The 17,107-nt window shown below is 42.6% G+C and overlaps 1 protein-coding gene across 2 annotated transcripts in view; it reads left to right on the top strand.

Moving 5' to 3' along the window:
- Window positions 1–17,107, top strand: part of rgs3b (regulator of G protein signaling 3b) — a 74,072-nt gene that overhangs the window by 39,492 nt on the left and 17,473 nt on the right. For both annotated transcript variants that reach the window (XM_020472334.2, XM_020472335.2), the window contains 4 exons: window positions 8,814–8,925; window positions 9,467–9,510; window positions 14,168–14,290; window positions 14,845–15,609. In XM_020472334.2, the coding sequence (XP_020327923.1) occupies window positions 8,814–8,925; window positions 9,467–9,510; window positions 14,168–14,290; window positions 14,845–15,609 (1,044 nt within the window). The remainder of the gene's footprint in view (window positions 1–8,813; window positions 8,926–9,466; window positions 9,511–14,167; window positions 14,291–14,844; window positions 15,610–17,107) is intronic.

The raw sequence follows: 17,107 nt of genomic DNA, 5'->3' as shown, positions 1-17,107 counted from the left end.
ATCTCAACGCTGTGCGTTACAGGGAAGACATCCTCCTCCCTCATGTGGTACCCTTCCAGCAGGCTCATCTTGACATGACCCTCCAGCATGACAATGCCACCAGCCATGCACTTGTTCTGTGTGTGATTTACTGCAAGACAGGAATGTCATGGCCAGCGAAAAGCCTGGATCTCAATCCCATTGAGCACGTCTGGGACCTGTTGGATCGGAGGGTGAGGGCTAGGGCCATTCCCCCCAGAAATGTCAGGGGACTTGCAGGTGCCTTGGTGCAAGAGTGGGGTAACATCTCACAGCAAGAACTGGCAAATCTGGTGCAGTCTATAAGGAGGAGATGCACTGCAGTACTTAATGCAGCTGGTGGCCACACCAGATACTGACTGTCACTTTTGATTTTGACCCCCCTTTGTTCAGGGGGACATTCTTCCATTTCTGTTAGTCACATGTCTGTGGAACTTTTTCAGTGTATGTCTCAGTTGTTGAATCTTGTTATGTTTATACAAATATTTACGCAGTTGACAGTGAGAGGAAGTTTCTTTTTTTGCCGAGTTTACATTTTATGGTCCTTATTAATTGAGTTTATAATAACTTTTTATTAGCCGGGATTGTCCACTGAGTAACACTTGCCACTGTTTTCCAGGCAGTCCTGGAACAGTATTTTAAGTCAGGCATATTGTCTCAGCTTAGCTTTGCTTCTCTTCAACAGTGCGCAGATGTATATATTTCATGGTTCTGTTATTTTTTTTAAATGTTATGCTATACATTATTACAGTCAGGTCCATAAGTATTGACACCATTTGATTAAGATGAGCAAAAAAGACTGCATAAAATAAATAATACAAATACTGTGCTATATTGCATGCAACAACCACAAAAAGTATATTATTTTATACTACTGCAATTGCTTAGAGACAGATTTTGTTTTACAAGTAGTAAAAAAAAATCTTAAAAAGATAGGAGTCAAAATGATTGCCAACCCAGTTTTCAGTAATCCAAGCACCCTGACAGCACTGAGCCTTTTTCTAAAAATGTTTTATGTGATTAGAGAACAGTCTAAACAGAATCTTTCCAGATCCTTGATATTCTTTGTCTGTGCTTGTGCCCTCTTTTTAATTTAAACCACAGGTTTCAATGGAGTTCAAGTCCAGAGACTGAGATGGCAAAAGAGTACCACAGTATGAGTCATAATGCCCATTAAACCTAGCGGTCAAACAAGGAAATAGTTCCAATGGTTTTTCCACCATAAATTTTTCCCATAGGGGATTTTAGAAACTCTTAAAATAAGGGTTGTGTTTCGTGTAGGCTTACCATGGCGTGACGTTTTGATAACCGTGTAATACTCTCTAGTAAAAGGTGACTTTCTTTATTCTTTATTGCGTTCTTTATTTTCAAACTTTCCCGCAAGTTATTTTGGCTGCTGTATTTAACATTCAGCAAACAAGAGCAAACTTGCATCCCTCTTTGAAAAGTCTATTAGTATAAGAAAGGCAACAAAAAAATGCTACTCACTATCTCATACTCATTGTGCAGTATGGAGGAGACCCGAAAAAACACAAAAAGTATTCAGACCCCTTGACTTTATCCACATTTTCTTACATTGGGGCTATATTCAAAAATGTATGAAATTTAAAAATGTTCCTCATCAATCTACACACAGTAACCGATAATGACAAAGCAAAAGCAGGTTATTTAAAATGTTTGCTAAATTTATAAAAAATTGAAAACCGATACCTTATTTACATAAGTATTCAGACCCTTTGCTATACGACTTGAAATTAAGTTCAGGTGCATCCTGTTTTTCCAGTGATCATCCTTAAGAGGTTTCTACAACTTGATTGGAGTCCACCGGTGGTAAATTCAATAGATTTGACATGATTTGGAAATTGTCACGCCCTGATCTTAGTATTTTGTGTTTTCTTTATTATTTTGGTCAGGCCAGGGTGTGACATGGGTTACTTATGTGTTTTGTCTTGTTTTTGTTTGTAGGTATTGGGATTGTGGTATAGTGGGGTTATCTAGAAAAGTCTATGGTTGCCTGAAGTGGTTCTCAATCAGAGGCAGGTGTTTATCGCAGTCATATTCTTTGAGTGTTTTGTGGGTGATTGTTCCTGTCTCTGTGTTAGTTTGCACCAGATAAGGCTGTTTAGGTTTTCACGTCACGGTTCTTGTTTTGTATTGTTCGTGTTAATTATTTTATTAAACATGAATCAAAATAACCACGCTGCATTTTGGTCCTCCTCTCCTTCATCAGAAGAAAACCGTAACAGAAAGACACACACCTGTCTATAGAAGGTTCCACAGTAACAGTTGACAGTGCATGTCCGAGCAAAAACCAAGCCATGATGTTGAAGAATTATCCATAGAGCTCCGAGACAGGATTGTGTCAAGGCACAGACCTGGAGAAGGGTACAACAAATGTCTGCAGCATTGAAGGTCGCCAAGAACACCGTGGCCTCCATCATTCCTAAATGGAAGAAGGTTGGAACCACCAAGACTCTTCCTAGAGTTGGCCACCCGGTCAAACTGAGCAATCGGGGGAGAAGGGCCTTGTTCAGGGAGGTGACCAAGAACTCGATGGTCACTATTACAGTGCTCCAGAGTTCATTTGTGGAGATGGGAGAACCTTCCAGAAGGACAACCATCTCTGCAGCACCTCACCAATCAGGTGAAGCATGGTGTTAGCAGCATAATGCTGTGGGGATGTTTTTTAGCGGCAGGGACTGGGAGACTAGTCAGGTTTAATGAAAAAATGAACAAGGCAAAGTACAGAGAGATCTTTGATGAAATCCTGCTCCAGAGCACTCATAAGTCTCTAAATGTCCTTGAGTGGCTCAGCCAGATCACGGACTTGAACCCGATCGAACATCTCTGGATAGACCTGAAAATAGCTGTGCAGCGATGATCCCCTTTCAACCTGACAGAGCTTGAGAGGATCTGCAGAAAATAATGGGAGAAATACAGGTGTGCCAAGCTTGTAGCATTATACCCAAGAAGACTCTAGGCTTTAATCGCTGACAAAGGTGCTTTAACAAAGTACTGAGTAAAGGGTCTGAATACTTTTTCATTTATTTATTTGTTATTTTATTTATTTCAACTGTATTTAACCAGGTAGGCCAGTTGAGAACAAGTTCTCATTTACAACTGCGACCTGGCCAAGATAAAGCAAAGCAGTGCGACACAAACAACAACACAGAGTTACACATGGGATAAACAAACATACAGTCAATAACACCATAGAAAAATCTATATACAGTGTGTGCAAATGTAGTAAGATTAGGGAGGTAAGGCAATAAATGGGCCATAGTGGTGAAATAATGACAATTTAGCAATTAAACACTGGAGTGATAGATGTGCGGAAGATGAATGTGGAAGTAGAGATACTGTGGTGCAAAGGAGCAAAAAATAACAATATGGGGATGAGATAGTTGGGTGGGCTATTTACAGATGGCTGTGTACAGGTGCAATGATCGGTAAGCTGCTCTGACAGCTGATCCTTAAAGTTAGTGAGGGAGACAAAAGACTCCAGCTTCAGTGATTTTTGCAATTCGTTTCAGTCATTGGCAGCAGAGAACTGGAAGGAAATGCAGCCAAAGTAGGAGTTGGCTTTGGGGATGACCAGTGAAATATACCTGCTGGAGCGCATGCTATGGGTGGGTGCTGCTATGGTGACCAGTGAGCTGAGATAAGGTGGGGCTTTACCTCGAAAATACTTATGAACTGGAGCCAGTGGGTTTGGCGACGAATATGAAGTGAGGGCCAGCCAACGAGAGCTTACAGGTCGCAGTGGTGGGTAGTATATGGGGTTTTGGTAATGAAACGGATGGCACTGTGACAGACCACATCCAATTTCCTGAGTAGAGTTTTGGAGGCTATTTTATAGATGACATCGCCGAAGTCCAGGATCGGTAGGATAGTCAGTTTTACGAGGGTATGTTTGGCACCATGAGTGAAGGATGCTTTGTTGCGAAATAGGAAGCCGATTCTACATTTAATTTTGGATTGGAGATGCTTAATGTGAGTCTGGAAGGAGAGTTTACAGTCTAACCAGACACCTAGGTATTTGTAGATGTCGACATATTCTAAGTAAGAACCGTCCAGAGTAGTGATGCTAGACGGGCGGGCGGGTGCGGGCAGCGATCGGTTGAAGAGCATGCATTTAGTTTTACTTGCATTTAAGAGCAGTTGGAGGCCACGGAAGGAGTGCTGTATGGCATTGAAGCTCGTCTGGAGGTTTGTTAACAGACTGCCAGAGGTCCGGACAACCGGCCCTCCGATTTGACACACTGAACTCTATCTGAGAAGTAGTTGGTGAACCAGGCTAGGCAGTCACTTGAGAAACCAAGGCTGTTGAGTCTGCCGATAAGAATGCAGTGATTGACAGAGTTGAAAGCCTTGACCAAGTCGATGAAGAAGGCTGCACAGTATTGTCTCTTATCGATGGCGGTTATGATATAATTTAGGACCTTGAGCGTGGCAGAGGTGCCCCCATGACCAGCTCGGAAACCAGATTGCATAGCGGAGAAGTTACGGTGGGATTCGAAATGGTCGGTGATCTGTTTGTTAACTTGGCTTTCGAAGACTTTAGAAAGGCAGGGTAGGATAGATATAGGTCTGTAACAGTTTGGGTCTAGAGTGTCTCCCCCTTTGAAGATGGGGGTGACCGTGGCAGCTTTCCAATCTTTAGGGATCTCAGACGATACAAAAGAGAGGTTGAACAGTCTAGTAATAGGGGTTGCAACAATTGCGGAGGATAATTTGAGAGAGAGAGGGTCCAGATTGTCTAGCCCAGGTGATTTGTAGGGGTCCAGATTTTGCAGCTCTTTCAGAACATCAGCTATCTGGATTTAGGTGAAGGAGAAATGGGGAGGCTTGTGCAAGTTGCTGTGGGGGGTGCAGAGTTGTTGACCGGGGTAGAGGTAGCCAGGTGGAAAGCATGGCCAACCATAGAAAAATGCTTATTGAAATTCTCGAATAACGTAGATTTATCATGGTGACAGTGTTTCCTAGCCTCAGTGCAGTGGGCAGCTGGGAGGAGGTGCTCTTATTCTCCATGGACTTTACAGTGTCCCAGTACATTTTGGCGTTTGTGTTACAGGATGCAAATGTCTTTGAAAAAGCTATCCTTTGCTTTCCCAGCTGCCTGTGTATATTGGTTCCTAACTTCCCAGAAAAGTTGCATATCGCGGGGGCTATTCAATGCTAATGCAGTACGCCACAGGCTGTTTTTGTGCTGGTCAAGGGAAGTCAAGTCTGGAGAGAACCAAGGGCTATATTTGTTCTTAGTTCTACATTTTTTTAATGGGGCGTGCTTATTTAAGATGGTGAGGAAAGCACTTTCAAAGAGTAACCAGGCATCCTCTACTGACGGAATGAAGTCAATGTCCTTCCAGGATACCCGGGCCAGGTCTATTAGAAAGGCCTGCTCGCTTTAGTGTTTAATGAAGCGTTTGACCGGGGACCCATTAGGGACGCAGGCAATAAGGCAGTGATCGCTGAGACTTATGTCAATGTGATATTTCAGTTCAATTTTTTTAAATAAATTTGCTCAAATTTCTGAATCTTTTTTTGCTTTGTCATTATGGGTTATTATGAGTAGATTGATAAGGGGGGGGGAACGATGTAATCAATTGCAGAATACGTCTGTAACGTAACAAAATGTTGAAAAAGTCAAGGGGTCTGAATAATTTCTGAATTCATAAGCATTCACATCCCTGTTAGAATTACCTTTGGCAGTGATTACAGCTGTGAGTCTTTCTGGGTAAGTCTGTAAGAGCTTTGCACATCTGGATTGTACAATATTTGAACATTATTCTTAAAAAAAAATTCAAGTTTTAGTTGGTTGTTGATCACTGCTAGATCTTCAAGCAGATTTAAGGCAAAATTGTAACAAAGTTTTGGAAAGCAACTCTTGTGTATATTTGGCCTTGTTTTAGGTTATTGTTCTACTGAAAGGTGAATTTGTCTCCCAGTTTCTGTTGGAAAGCAGAGTGAACTAAGAATTTTGCTGTGCTTAGCTCTATTCTGTATCTTTTTATTAAAAAAACTCCCTTATCCTTGTCGATGACAAGCATACTCATGACATGATGCAGCCACCAGCATGCTTGAAATTGTGAACAGTGGTACTCAATGACGTGTTTGGAAGGATGCCTGTATCTTTGTAGTGACTGGGTGTATTGATACACCAGCCAAAGTGTAATTAATAACTTCACCATGCTCAAAGGGATATTCAATGTCTGCTTTGTTTTCAATTTGTATTGGTGCCCTTTGCAAGGAATTGGAAAACCTCCCTGGTCTTTGTGGCTGAATCAGTGTTTGAAATTCACTGCTCGAATGAGGGACCTTACAGATAATTGTTTGTGTGGGGTACAGAGATGAGGTAGTCATTCAGAAATCATGTTAAACACTATTATTGCACACACAGTCCATGCAACTTATTATGTGAGTTGTTAAGCAAATTCTCGGACTTATTTAGGCTTGCCATGACAACACGGTTGAATATTTATTGACTCAAGACATTTATTTTAATTTTTAATTAATTTGTCAACATTTTTAAAAACATAATTCCACTTTGGCATTATGGGGTATTGTGTGTAGGCCAGTGACACAAAATCTCAATTGAATCTGTTTTGAATTCAGGCTGACAAAACAAAATGTGGAAAAAGTCAAGGGGTGTGAATATTTTCTGAAGGCACTGACGCTACGGCCCTGGGTGGGTTTGACTTTGAAAACCAGAAGCATATGCAGAAAAGTACCTGATACCTACGGTAGAATATGGTGGTGGCTATTTTGCTTCCACTGGTCCTGGGGCCCTTGTTAAAGGTCAACAACATCATAAACTTTACCAAGTTCCAGGAGGTTTTAGCCAAAAACCCGGTTGCCTCTGCCAGGAGGATGACACTTTGCCACAAGTGTGTCTTCGAGGAAGACAATAACCCCAGGTACTAATCAATATCCACAAAGAAAATTGTTAATTGACCACAAAAATCAACATTTTGCTATGGCCATCTCAGTCCCTGGACTTGAACACCATAGAAAACCTGTGGTTTGAATAGAGGACAGCAGCCGTAAGAGCAAACAAAGGATATCAAGGATCTGGAAAGATCCTGTATGGAGGAATGGCCAAGATCCCTCCCAATGTGTTCTCCAATCTCATAAAACATTTTAGAAAAAGTGTCAGTGTCGTTATCATCATAAGGGTAGGGTGTAAGAGCATTATAAACAGGGGTGCCAATATTTTTTTACCACTATTTCTTTATTTTGTATTACTTGTTAAGCAATTGTAATTAGTATAAAATAATGTAATTTATCCATTCCTTTGTTGAATACAATAATATAGCTCAGTATCTGTATTATGGATGGACTTTCCAGATAAAGTGTTACCATTTATTTTATACAGTCTTTTTTACTGATCTTTTCAAGGGTGCTGATAATTATGGAGCTGACTGTATATACACTGAACAAAAATATAAAATGCAACATGTTGGTCCCATGTTTCATAAGCTGAAATAAAGATTCCTGAAATATTCCAAAGACAAAAAATTGAACAAATACATTTTGTGCACAAATTTGTTTACATCCCTGTTAGTGAGCATTTATTTTTTGCCAAGATAATCCATCCATCTGACAGGTGTGGCATATCAAGAAGTTGATTAAATAGCATGATCATTACACAGGTGCACCTTGTGCTTGGGACAATAAAAGGCCACTCTAAAATGTGCAGTTTTGTCACACAACACAATGCCCCAGATGTCTCAAGTTGAGGGAGAGTGTGATTGGCATCTGTCCAACAGATCCGTTGCCAGATAATTCAATGTTAATTTCTCCAACATATACCAGCTCCAACCTTGTTTTAGAGTATTTGGCAATACATCCAACCAGCATCACAACCGCATACAGTGTGTAACAACGCCAGCCTAGGACGTCCACATCCAGCTTCTTCGCTTGCGGGATCATCTGAGACCAGCCACCCGGACAGCTGATGAAACTGTGGGTTTGCCCGATCGACTTTCTGCAAAAATTGTCAAACTGTCTCAGGGAAACTCATCTGCGTGCTCGTTGTCCTCACCAGGGTCTTCACCTGACTGCAGTTAGACTTCATAACCATCTTCAGTAGGCACAGATGTACCAGGCAGTATGGCATTGTGTGGGTGAGCGGTTTGATGATGTCATTGTTGTGAACAGAGGTGTTCTGTGGTGGCGGTGGGGTTATGGTATGGGCAGGCATAAGCTATGGACAATGAACACAATTGCATTTTATTGATGGCAATTTTAATGTACAGTGATACCGTGGCGATATCCTGAGGCTCATTGTCGTGCCATTCATCTGCCCCATCACCTCATGTATGAGCATGATAATTCCCATGTCGCAAGGATCTATACACAATTTCTGGAAGCTGAAAATGACCCAGTTCTTCCATGGCCTTCATACTCAGACATGTCACCCATTGAGCATGTTTGGGATGCTCTGGATTGACATGTACGACCAATATCCAGCAACTTCGCTCAATCATTAAAAAAGAGTGGGACAACATTCCACAGGTCACAATCAACATCTTGATCAACTCTATGTGAAGGAGATCTGTCACCCTGCATGAGGCAAATTACTGGTTTTCTGATCCCCGCCCCTACCTTTTTTCAAGATATCTGTGACCAACTGAAGCATCTCTGTATTCCCAGTCATATGAAATCCATAGATTAGGGCCTAATGAATTTATTTAAATTGACTGATTTCCTTGTATGAACTGTAACTGTGTTTATTTTTGTTCTGTGTACTACGCTCTGTGACTCAGTGCCTTGCCCTCTGTCTCCCCCTGAAGGTGACATTGCTCATCTACACAGACCTGATGCTGCTGACTAGGGAGGATGAGGCAGGCCACTGTAATGTGCTGCAGAGCCCCCTGTACCTCCACCAGCTCCGCCTGCGGGATGGTGAGCGCGCGCGCACACACACACACACACACACGAGTTACACATAGTACACACACACTTACAAACACGCCTGTGTTGTGTATTTGTTGGCTCTTGGGACCTCTTTGTGCTGGGGGGATGGGGCCGGGTGGATTTGGGGACTGTGGAGGCCTCAGTGACTTTTGAACTGGAGCTCAGCTGATGCCCCATTGATGCCTTGTCTGCTTCGAACAATGGACTTGTCTCCAGCTCCGACGAGTACAGAGGCAGGCGGGGTGTTTGGGAGGAGGGGGGGGGCGGCTGTGTATCCTTGACCTTCCTGTTACACTCCATAGCAGCACTCATCAGCTGGGGGATCTATGTGGGAATGTCCTATAGGGCTGAATTATCAAATTCCTCCCTACTCGTCTGTACTTGGAAATGTCAGAGGATGGAAGTGATATGAAGGATGAATTTTTGGATGAGGCGATCAAAGGATGAAAAATGTCTATTTAAGGATGTGGGATTTGCTGTCCGTTTTTCTATGCTGTGTGAGATGTCTTTTTTCTCTCATCCCGTACAGTTCCTGTTGATGTTTTGAGGTTGTACATCATCCACTGGACAGAGGTAAACATGAATGAACTTTTGTAATTTCTTTTTAATTATTTGTCTTATTATTTACAAATCCAACAATACAATGTGTGTCTGGTTTTGAATAAGAAAGCAAGAAGACAAATTTCCAAAGAAAATACAAATACTGTATTGTGTTTCAGGTAAAACCTAAATGTAGACTGCATTGAAGTAACAATGTTCATTACAGGGGCAGGCAAATGACAGGTCAAGGCAGGCAGGGGTCGATAATAATGAGTAAAGGTACAGTACGGCGGGCAGGCTCAGGCAGAGTGGTCAGGCAGGCAGGGTCAGGACAGGCAAGGGTCAAACCAGGAGGAAGAGAAAAAGAGACTGGGGAAAAGCAGAAGCTGGGGAAAAAACGCTGGTTGACTTGAGACGAACTGGCAATAGACAAACAGGGAACACAGGAATAAATACACAGGGGATAATAGGGAAGATGGGTGACACCTGGAGGGGGGGGTGGAGACGAGGACAGGTGAAGCAGAGCAGGGCGTGACAGTACCCTCCCCTCTAGGGACGCCACCTGGTTGAGCGGGTGTCAGCATTGGAATTAAGAGATGAGGCCTGGGTCCAGGATGTCCCTAGCGGAGACCCAGCACCTCTCCTCCGGGGCATAACCCTCCCAGTCAACCAGGTACTGCAGTCCACTGCCCCGAGGTTGAACCTTCAGGAGACGTATCACCCTGTACGCCGGTTGGCCGTCGATGGGAGAGGGGTGGGCCTTGAAACAGGAGACAAAGGGCTGTGAGACATGGGTTTACATCTAGACACATGACAAGTAGGAAGTATACCGGAGGTACGGGGCAACAGAGGACGACCAGCAGAGGGGCTAATGATTTTGGAGCAGGGGGGTGGTCTCGGCTTCAGGGAGTGTAGCCGCAGGGCTGTAGCGGTGTGCCAGCGTATCAGGCTGGTCGGTCGGTGTTGCGCAAGCGAAGTGGCCCAGGCCTTACTGAACCTCCCCCGGAGGTCCTGGTACTCTGCGGGAATGGCAGAGGGGTCGGGGCAATTTTCAAGCCCCCAGGAAGACGTCCTGGGGCAGGCAGAGCTGATTTCAGGCAATGAGCATGGCAGAATGGGCTCCAGCCCATGAGGGCACCAGTAAGACCAGTCAATCGAGGGATTGTATTGCTGGAGCCAAGAGAATCCCAATTACCACAGGAACTTGCAGAGACTTACAGTGCCTTGCGAAAGTATTCGGCCCCCTTGAACTTTGTGACCTTTTGCCACATTTCAGGCTTCAAACATAAAGATATAAAACTGTATTTTTTTGTGAAGAATCAACAACAAGTGGGACACAATCATGAAGTGGAACGACATTTATTGGATATTTCAATTTTGTTTAACAAATCAAAAACTGAAAAATTGGGCGTGCAAAATTATTCAGCCCCTTTACTTTCAGTGCAGCAAACTCTCTCCAGAAGTTCAGTGAGGATCTCTGAATGATCCAATGTTGACCTAAATGACTAATGATGATAAATACAATCTACCTGTGTGTAATCAAGTCTCCGTATAAATACACCTGCACTGTGATAGTCTCAGAGGTCCGTTAAAAGCGCAGAGATCATCATGAAGAACAAGGAACACACCAGGCAGGTCCGAGATACTGTTGTGAAGAAGTTTAAAGCCGGATTTGGATACAAAAAGATTTCCCAAGCTTTAAACATCCCAAGGAGCACTGTGCAAGCGATAATATTGAAATGGAAGGAGTATCAGACCACTGCAAATCTACCAAGACCTGGCCGTCCCTCTAAACTTTCAGCTCATACAAGGAGAAGACTGATCAGAGATGCAGCCAAGAGGCCCATGATCACTCTGGATGAACTGCAGAGATCTACAGCTGAGGTGGTAGACTCTGTCCATAGGACAACAATCAGTCGTATATTGCACAAATCTGGCCTTTACGGAAGAGTGGCAAGAAGAAAGCCATTTCTTAAAGATATCCATAAAAAGTGTTGGTTAAAGTTTGCCACAAGCCACCTGGGAGACACACCAAACATGTGGAAGAAGGTCCTCTGGTCAGATGAAACCAAAATTTAACTTTTTGGCAACAATGCAAAACGTTATGTTTGGCGTAAAAGCAACACAGCATGAACACACCATCCCCACTGTCAAACATGGTGGTGGCAGCATCATGGTTTGGGCCTGCTTTTCTTCAGCAGGGACAGGGAAGATGGTTAAAATTGATGGGAAGATGGATGGAGCCAAATACAGGACCATTCTGGAAGAAAACCTGATGGAGTCTGCAAAAGACCTGAGACTGGGATGGAGATTTGTCTTCCAACAAGACAATGATCCAAAACATAAAGCAAAATCTACAATGGAATGGTTCAAAAATAAACATATCCAGGTGTTAGAATGGCCAAGTCAAAGTCCAGACCTGAATCCAATCGAGAATCTGTGGAAAGAACTGAAAACTGCTGTTCACAAATGCTCTCCATCCAACCTCACTGAGCTCGAGCTGTTTTGTAAGGAGGAATGGGAAAAAATGTCGGTCTCTCGATGTGCAAAACTGATAGAGACATACCCCAAGCGACTTACAGCTGTAATCGCAGCAAAAGGTGGCGCTACAAAGTATTAACTTAAGGGGGCTGAATCATTTTGCACGCCCAATTTTTCAGTTTTTGATTTGTTAAAGTTTGAAATATCCAATAAATGCCGTTCCACTTCATGATTGTGTCCCACTTGTTGTTGATTCTTCACAAAAAAATACAGTTTTATATCTTTATGTTTGAAGCCTGAAATGTGGCAAAAGGTTGCAAAGTTCAAGGGGGCCGAATACTTTCGCAAGGCACTGTATATTGTATGATAAAAAAAATGTAGGAAATTATATTATTTTATTCTAATACAATCGCTTAGAGAAAGATTGTTAACAAGTAAAAAATATACAAAAATGATTGGCATCCCTAAAGATTCTTAGAAATAAATTCAAACAAAATTGAATCTGCTTTTACATTCTACTTTTTAAATATCTCTTTGTATGTTTATTGGATAGAGAGAGACAGGAGAGAATGCTGATTGGTTAAAAGTGCATTCCAGCCGGTGTCTATTCCAGAAGTTACCACCGGCTAAATCTATGATGTTAAAATGCCTATTTACTCTGTTCCATCTGACTGCAACGGTCTCATCAGCCCATTCAGAGAAGTTATAAAAAGACTGAATGACTGGGTCGCGTCTCTAGCAACCGAACCAATAGAACAAATGACCAGCCGGCTTGGGTAGCAACCCTAGATGTGTTTTCGGGACTATATTTTGTGGAAGGATGAAAAAGTATTGAATAAATTCCATCAAAATAACAAACTCTCAAATAAAAAGACTAATGGTTGTTGACTTTCATAAATCAGGCAATGGGTACAACAGAAATCTAATATACCACTTACCACTATTAGGACAACAATTAAGAAGTTTAAAACCACTGGTGCTATGGTAATCTTGCCTGGTAAAGGACGCATGTGTACAGGGTTGGGTAGGTTACTTTCTAAATGCATCCATTACTGTTACTAGTTACCTGTCCAAAATTGCAATCAGTAACGTAACTTTTGGATTATCCAAACTCAGTAACGTAATCTGATTACCTTGTTACTTTCCGTTTATGAGGCATGCTTTTTCAATGCTGAATTGAATGTCAGAAGGGAAAACAAAGGTTTCAATGTATTTTTTCACAAACATCCTTTCTGAATTTAAAGGTCTACTGCCGCTTAAGAGCCAATCTCTCTGGTTTTAAATGGCCTAAATTGCATTGATATGAGCCAGAAACATTCATTCTTGTGTAATTCAGCTCCTACTTGGGCTGTCAGTGGTAAAACTTGAGACTGGTGTTGTTGATAAGTAGCTAAGTTTTGTTTTATAGCTAGCTGCTACATGTCATTATTTAATAGGCTATGCTGCTATGATACTGTGATGTAACTAGCTAAATACAAATGCCTCTCCCTAACGTGTAATGTAAGAGGAAGATTTACCTAGCTAACGTTGCACCTGAAGACAGGTTTGAAGCATGTTGCCAGCTTGCTTTCAATGTTTCAACTCGAACTGGCTACTGTAAGATGCCTGCTAAATAATCAAGCAAACTAGCTAGCACACACACTTTTCACACACAGTGAAAAGGATGGTTCGGGAGGCAATGAAAAGTCCAAGGGCCACAGGAGAATTACAGAACTTGGTTGCATCTTGGGATCACCAAGTTTCCAAATGCACAATTAGACGCCACCTCCATGAACATAGGTTATTTGAAAGGGCAATACTATGTATTTTATACAGTCATTTTTGCTTATCTTTATTAGTGGTAATTTTTGAGGTGACTGTATACATATAACTAAAATGTTTACACTCTCTATTATAAAGCCTTGTTTTGACACATTGAAAGCCAAATCAGGATGTGTAGTCACCCTTTAAAAGTAATCCAAGAAGAAATCATCTATTTTTTCAAGTGTCAGTAATCTGATATTTTAGCTTGTAATGTATAATCTAGAACCTTAGCTAAACATTTTGATCTAGAACCTTAGCTAAACATTTTGAAACCTTTTTCGAAGAATGACCACCTCAAAGGCGGTCATTCTTCGAAAAACACGTAGGACAGCTGAGTTACTGAAGACCGCGGGCATTCAACTCTCAGTAGTAAATGCGACCCCTATTTCTCTGTGTTGTCTTGTAGAGGAGTGAGTGCCTGTTCAGTCTGGAGGCGTACACGGTGGAGCAGAAGAGGCAGGTACATCAGTGCCTGCGGGAGAACATTGACAAGCATCTGGAGCAGAGGGATACACTTGTACATGATCAGGTACACTGCGTACTAGGGTCAAATTGAAATGGACACCCTCCACTTCTTTTCAACATTCCCAAAATTCCCAGGAGTTCCAGAAATTCTGGTTGGCGAATTCCATATTACCTGCTTATGCCCTCCTGATTCCAGGAATCTTTCAACCAGGATTTCTGGAAAACTAGGACATTTTTGGAAAGTTATGTACATTTTTCAACTTTTGCAATTTTCCTACTGTCTGCATATCTGACTCCTCAGTTTTGGCTAGCAACATAGGATTGTGAATATGTTTGTTTCTTGTCAAGTCCATTCAAAGTCACACTGTGCACTGTCAGATGAGGCTAGAATTATACAAAAGGATATCCTTTTGAGAAAGGCAAGTTGAAGAATGGTTAACCTTGATCACATATGTAGTTATTTGGATCTGAGGGGATTTGTAATTCAGGGATTCTGCACAATCCCACTGCAATGTAGTTATTTCAAAGGCATATTCGCTACATTCTAGATGGCCTCCAAAGCTAAAGCAATGAACCAATGATTTAATAGCTGAGAGTTGCCCCGCTGTGTTTTGACAGATGTTGGAACCAATGGCTGATGTCCATTGTGAGCTCGGTATCCTAAATCTGGGCCGTCAAGCCAACGAAGAGCCCTCCTCGCATGGCCCTTCCTCCGAACCCTGCAGCATGAGCAGCCCGCCAGCCAATATTCCGAACCTCATCCCCCTGGTGGTGCGCAGCACAGAGGACCTCGGACAGAAGTTGCCCCTCACGCCCCCGCCGTGTACCATAGGTAAAACCTGCAACAGTATGAGCCTGGAGAGAACGGGCATCTGGAAGGAAAGGGAGAAGGTAGTGGAGGAGGGAGACGAGGAGAGGCAGCAGGGTGAGGGAGAGAGCACCACTGAGACGTCAGAGACAGCATGCATGGGTGCCATACCTCTATCCCCCTCTCCGTCCTCCTCGCTCACAGTCCCAGACGTGAGCTTCCTCGATCGCTCCTTCAACACAGAACCCATGGAAGAAGATGAGGAGGACTGTGACAAAGACGGCCTGGAACGTCAGAGCATTGGGGAGTGCTCTCCCTTTAGAAAGCGGGGTGAGGGCGTGAGTGGTGGTGACGAGCCTAGGGTCCTCCACAGACGCACGCTTAGCGAGGGCAGTCTGCTGCAGGAGCTGCGCTCGCCACGTTTCATCTCCGACAGCACCATCCACCGCCTGGACAGAGGCCACACTCCCCCACCGGGCGGCTGGATGCGGCCCTCCCCCAAGACCCTGAGGAAGGAGTTGACAAGGAACGGAGGCTCGGTGCACCAGCTCTACATGCTCCTCTCAGGGAGGAAGGTAAGTCAATTACCACTGCAAGTAAGATGGCGGTGCTGTTCACCTCAAGATAAAAACTTTAGACTAAATATTAGCACTTCACATACTGGTGGGCAATAACCTTTAATCTGGATAACAAAACAAATCATGTATCGACAAATATTATGAAAACAAGCAACTTGACAGAGCGTAATGGACACAGACGATTTAAGCTTTTCACCACCGGGAAAGGTAAGGGTGAAAACAGATCTGTTAAAATCGATAAATGACAAACTGGGCAGACTTGAATTGGTCAGTACAGATATAAAGGAGTTGAATGCAAGCCTCAACATAAGTGATGAAAAGCTGCGACAATGGAGAAAGCAACAAACAAGCTTAAACGTCCGTTTAAGATTGAAACGGACGTTAATGAACTTAAAAAGGAGAACATCTTTCTGAGATTAGCCTTGCTTGACATTCAGACTAGCTCAAATTTGCTTTCTTTAAAGATAAAATACTGGTTAAAAGCCTGGGTAAAAGTCTTACTGGCACAAAAATAGTCATGAATGATCTGGTCCCGAAGGAAATTGCAGAACGGCGCAAAATTCTGTACCTAACCCTCCTCTTGTAGTCGATAAACTGTATATTGATAATCAAATGTTCCGAGACACAAATACTACTCTATGGCTATTCTAAATATGACAAAGTTCCTATAGAGGAGTCGAATAATGGAACACCCAATAATAGCCATGGTAGGGATTGTGAGAAAAATATATATACAGTGCCTTTGGAAAGTATTCAGACCCCTTGACTTTTTCCAAATTTTGTTACCTTACAGCCTTATTCTATAATGGATTAAATAAATACAAATCCTCAGCAATCTACACACAATACCCCATAATGACAAAGTGAAGAGGTTTTTATAAAAATACTTTCCATTGATCGTCTTTAAGACGTTTCGACAACTTGATTGTAGTCCACATGTGGTACATTCAATAAATAGGACATGATTTGAAAAGGCACACCCCTGTCCCACAGTTGATATTGCATGTCAGAGCAAAAACCAAACCAGGAGGTCGAAGGAATTGTCAGTAGAGCTCTGAGACAGGGTTGTGTCTAGGCATAGATCTGGGGAAGGATACCAAAAAATGTCTGCAGCATTGAAGGTCTCTAAGAACACAGTGGCCTCCATCATTCGTAAATGGAAGAAGTTTGGAACCATCAAGATACTTCCTTGAGCCAGCCGCCCGGCCAAACTGAGCAATCGGGGGAGAAGGGCCTTGGTCAGGAAGGTGAAGGCCTGCATATAGACAACATCACCATAATCCAGTACTGATAAAAAAAGTGCTTTAAACAAGATCCTTTCTGACTAACATTGAAAAGCAAGATTTGTTCTTCAGTTTCTTGGTGAAGATATCAATGTGCTGTTTAAAAATCAGCTTTTCATATAACCAAATCCCAAGATACTTAAAGGAAGTGACCCTATCAATTTGCTCAATCAATCAATCTGCAAGTGACTCCATCTGTTAACTTTTTTTTT

The sequence above is a fragment of the Oncorhynchus kisutch genome, linkage group LG3 (assembly GCF_002021735.2).
Source record: "Oncorhynchus kisutch isolate 150728-3 linkage group LG3, Okis_V2, whole genome shotgun sequence".
NCBI lineage: Eukaryota > Metazoa > Chordata > Actinopteri > Salmoniformes > Salmonidae > Oncorhynchus > Oncorhynchus kisutch.
This window is presented reverse-complemented; position numbering and strand designations above follow the sequence as displayed.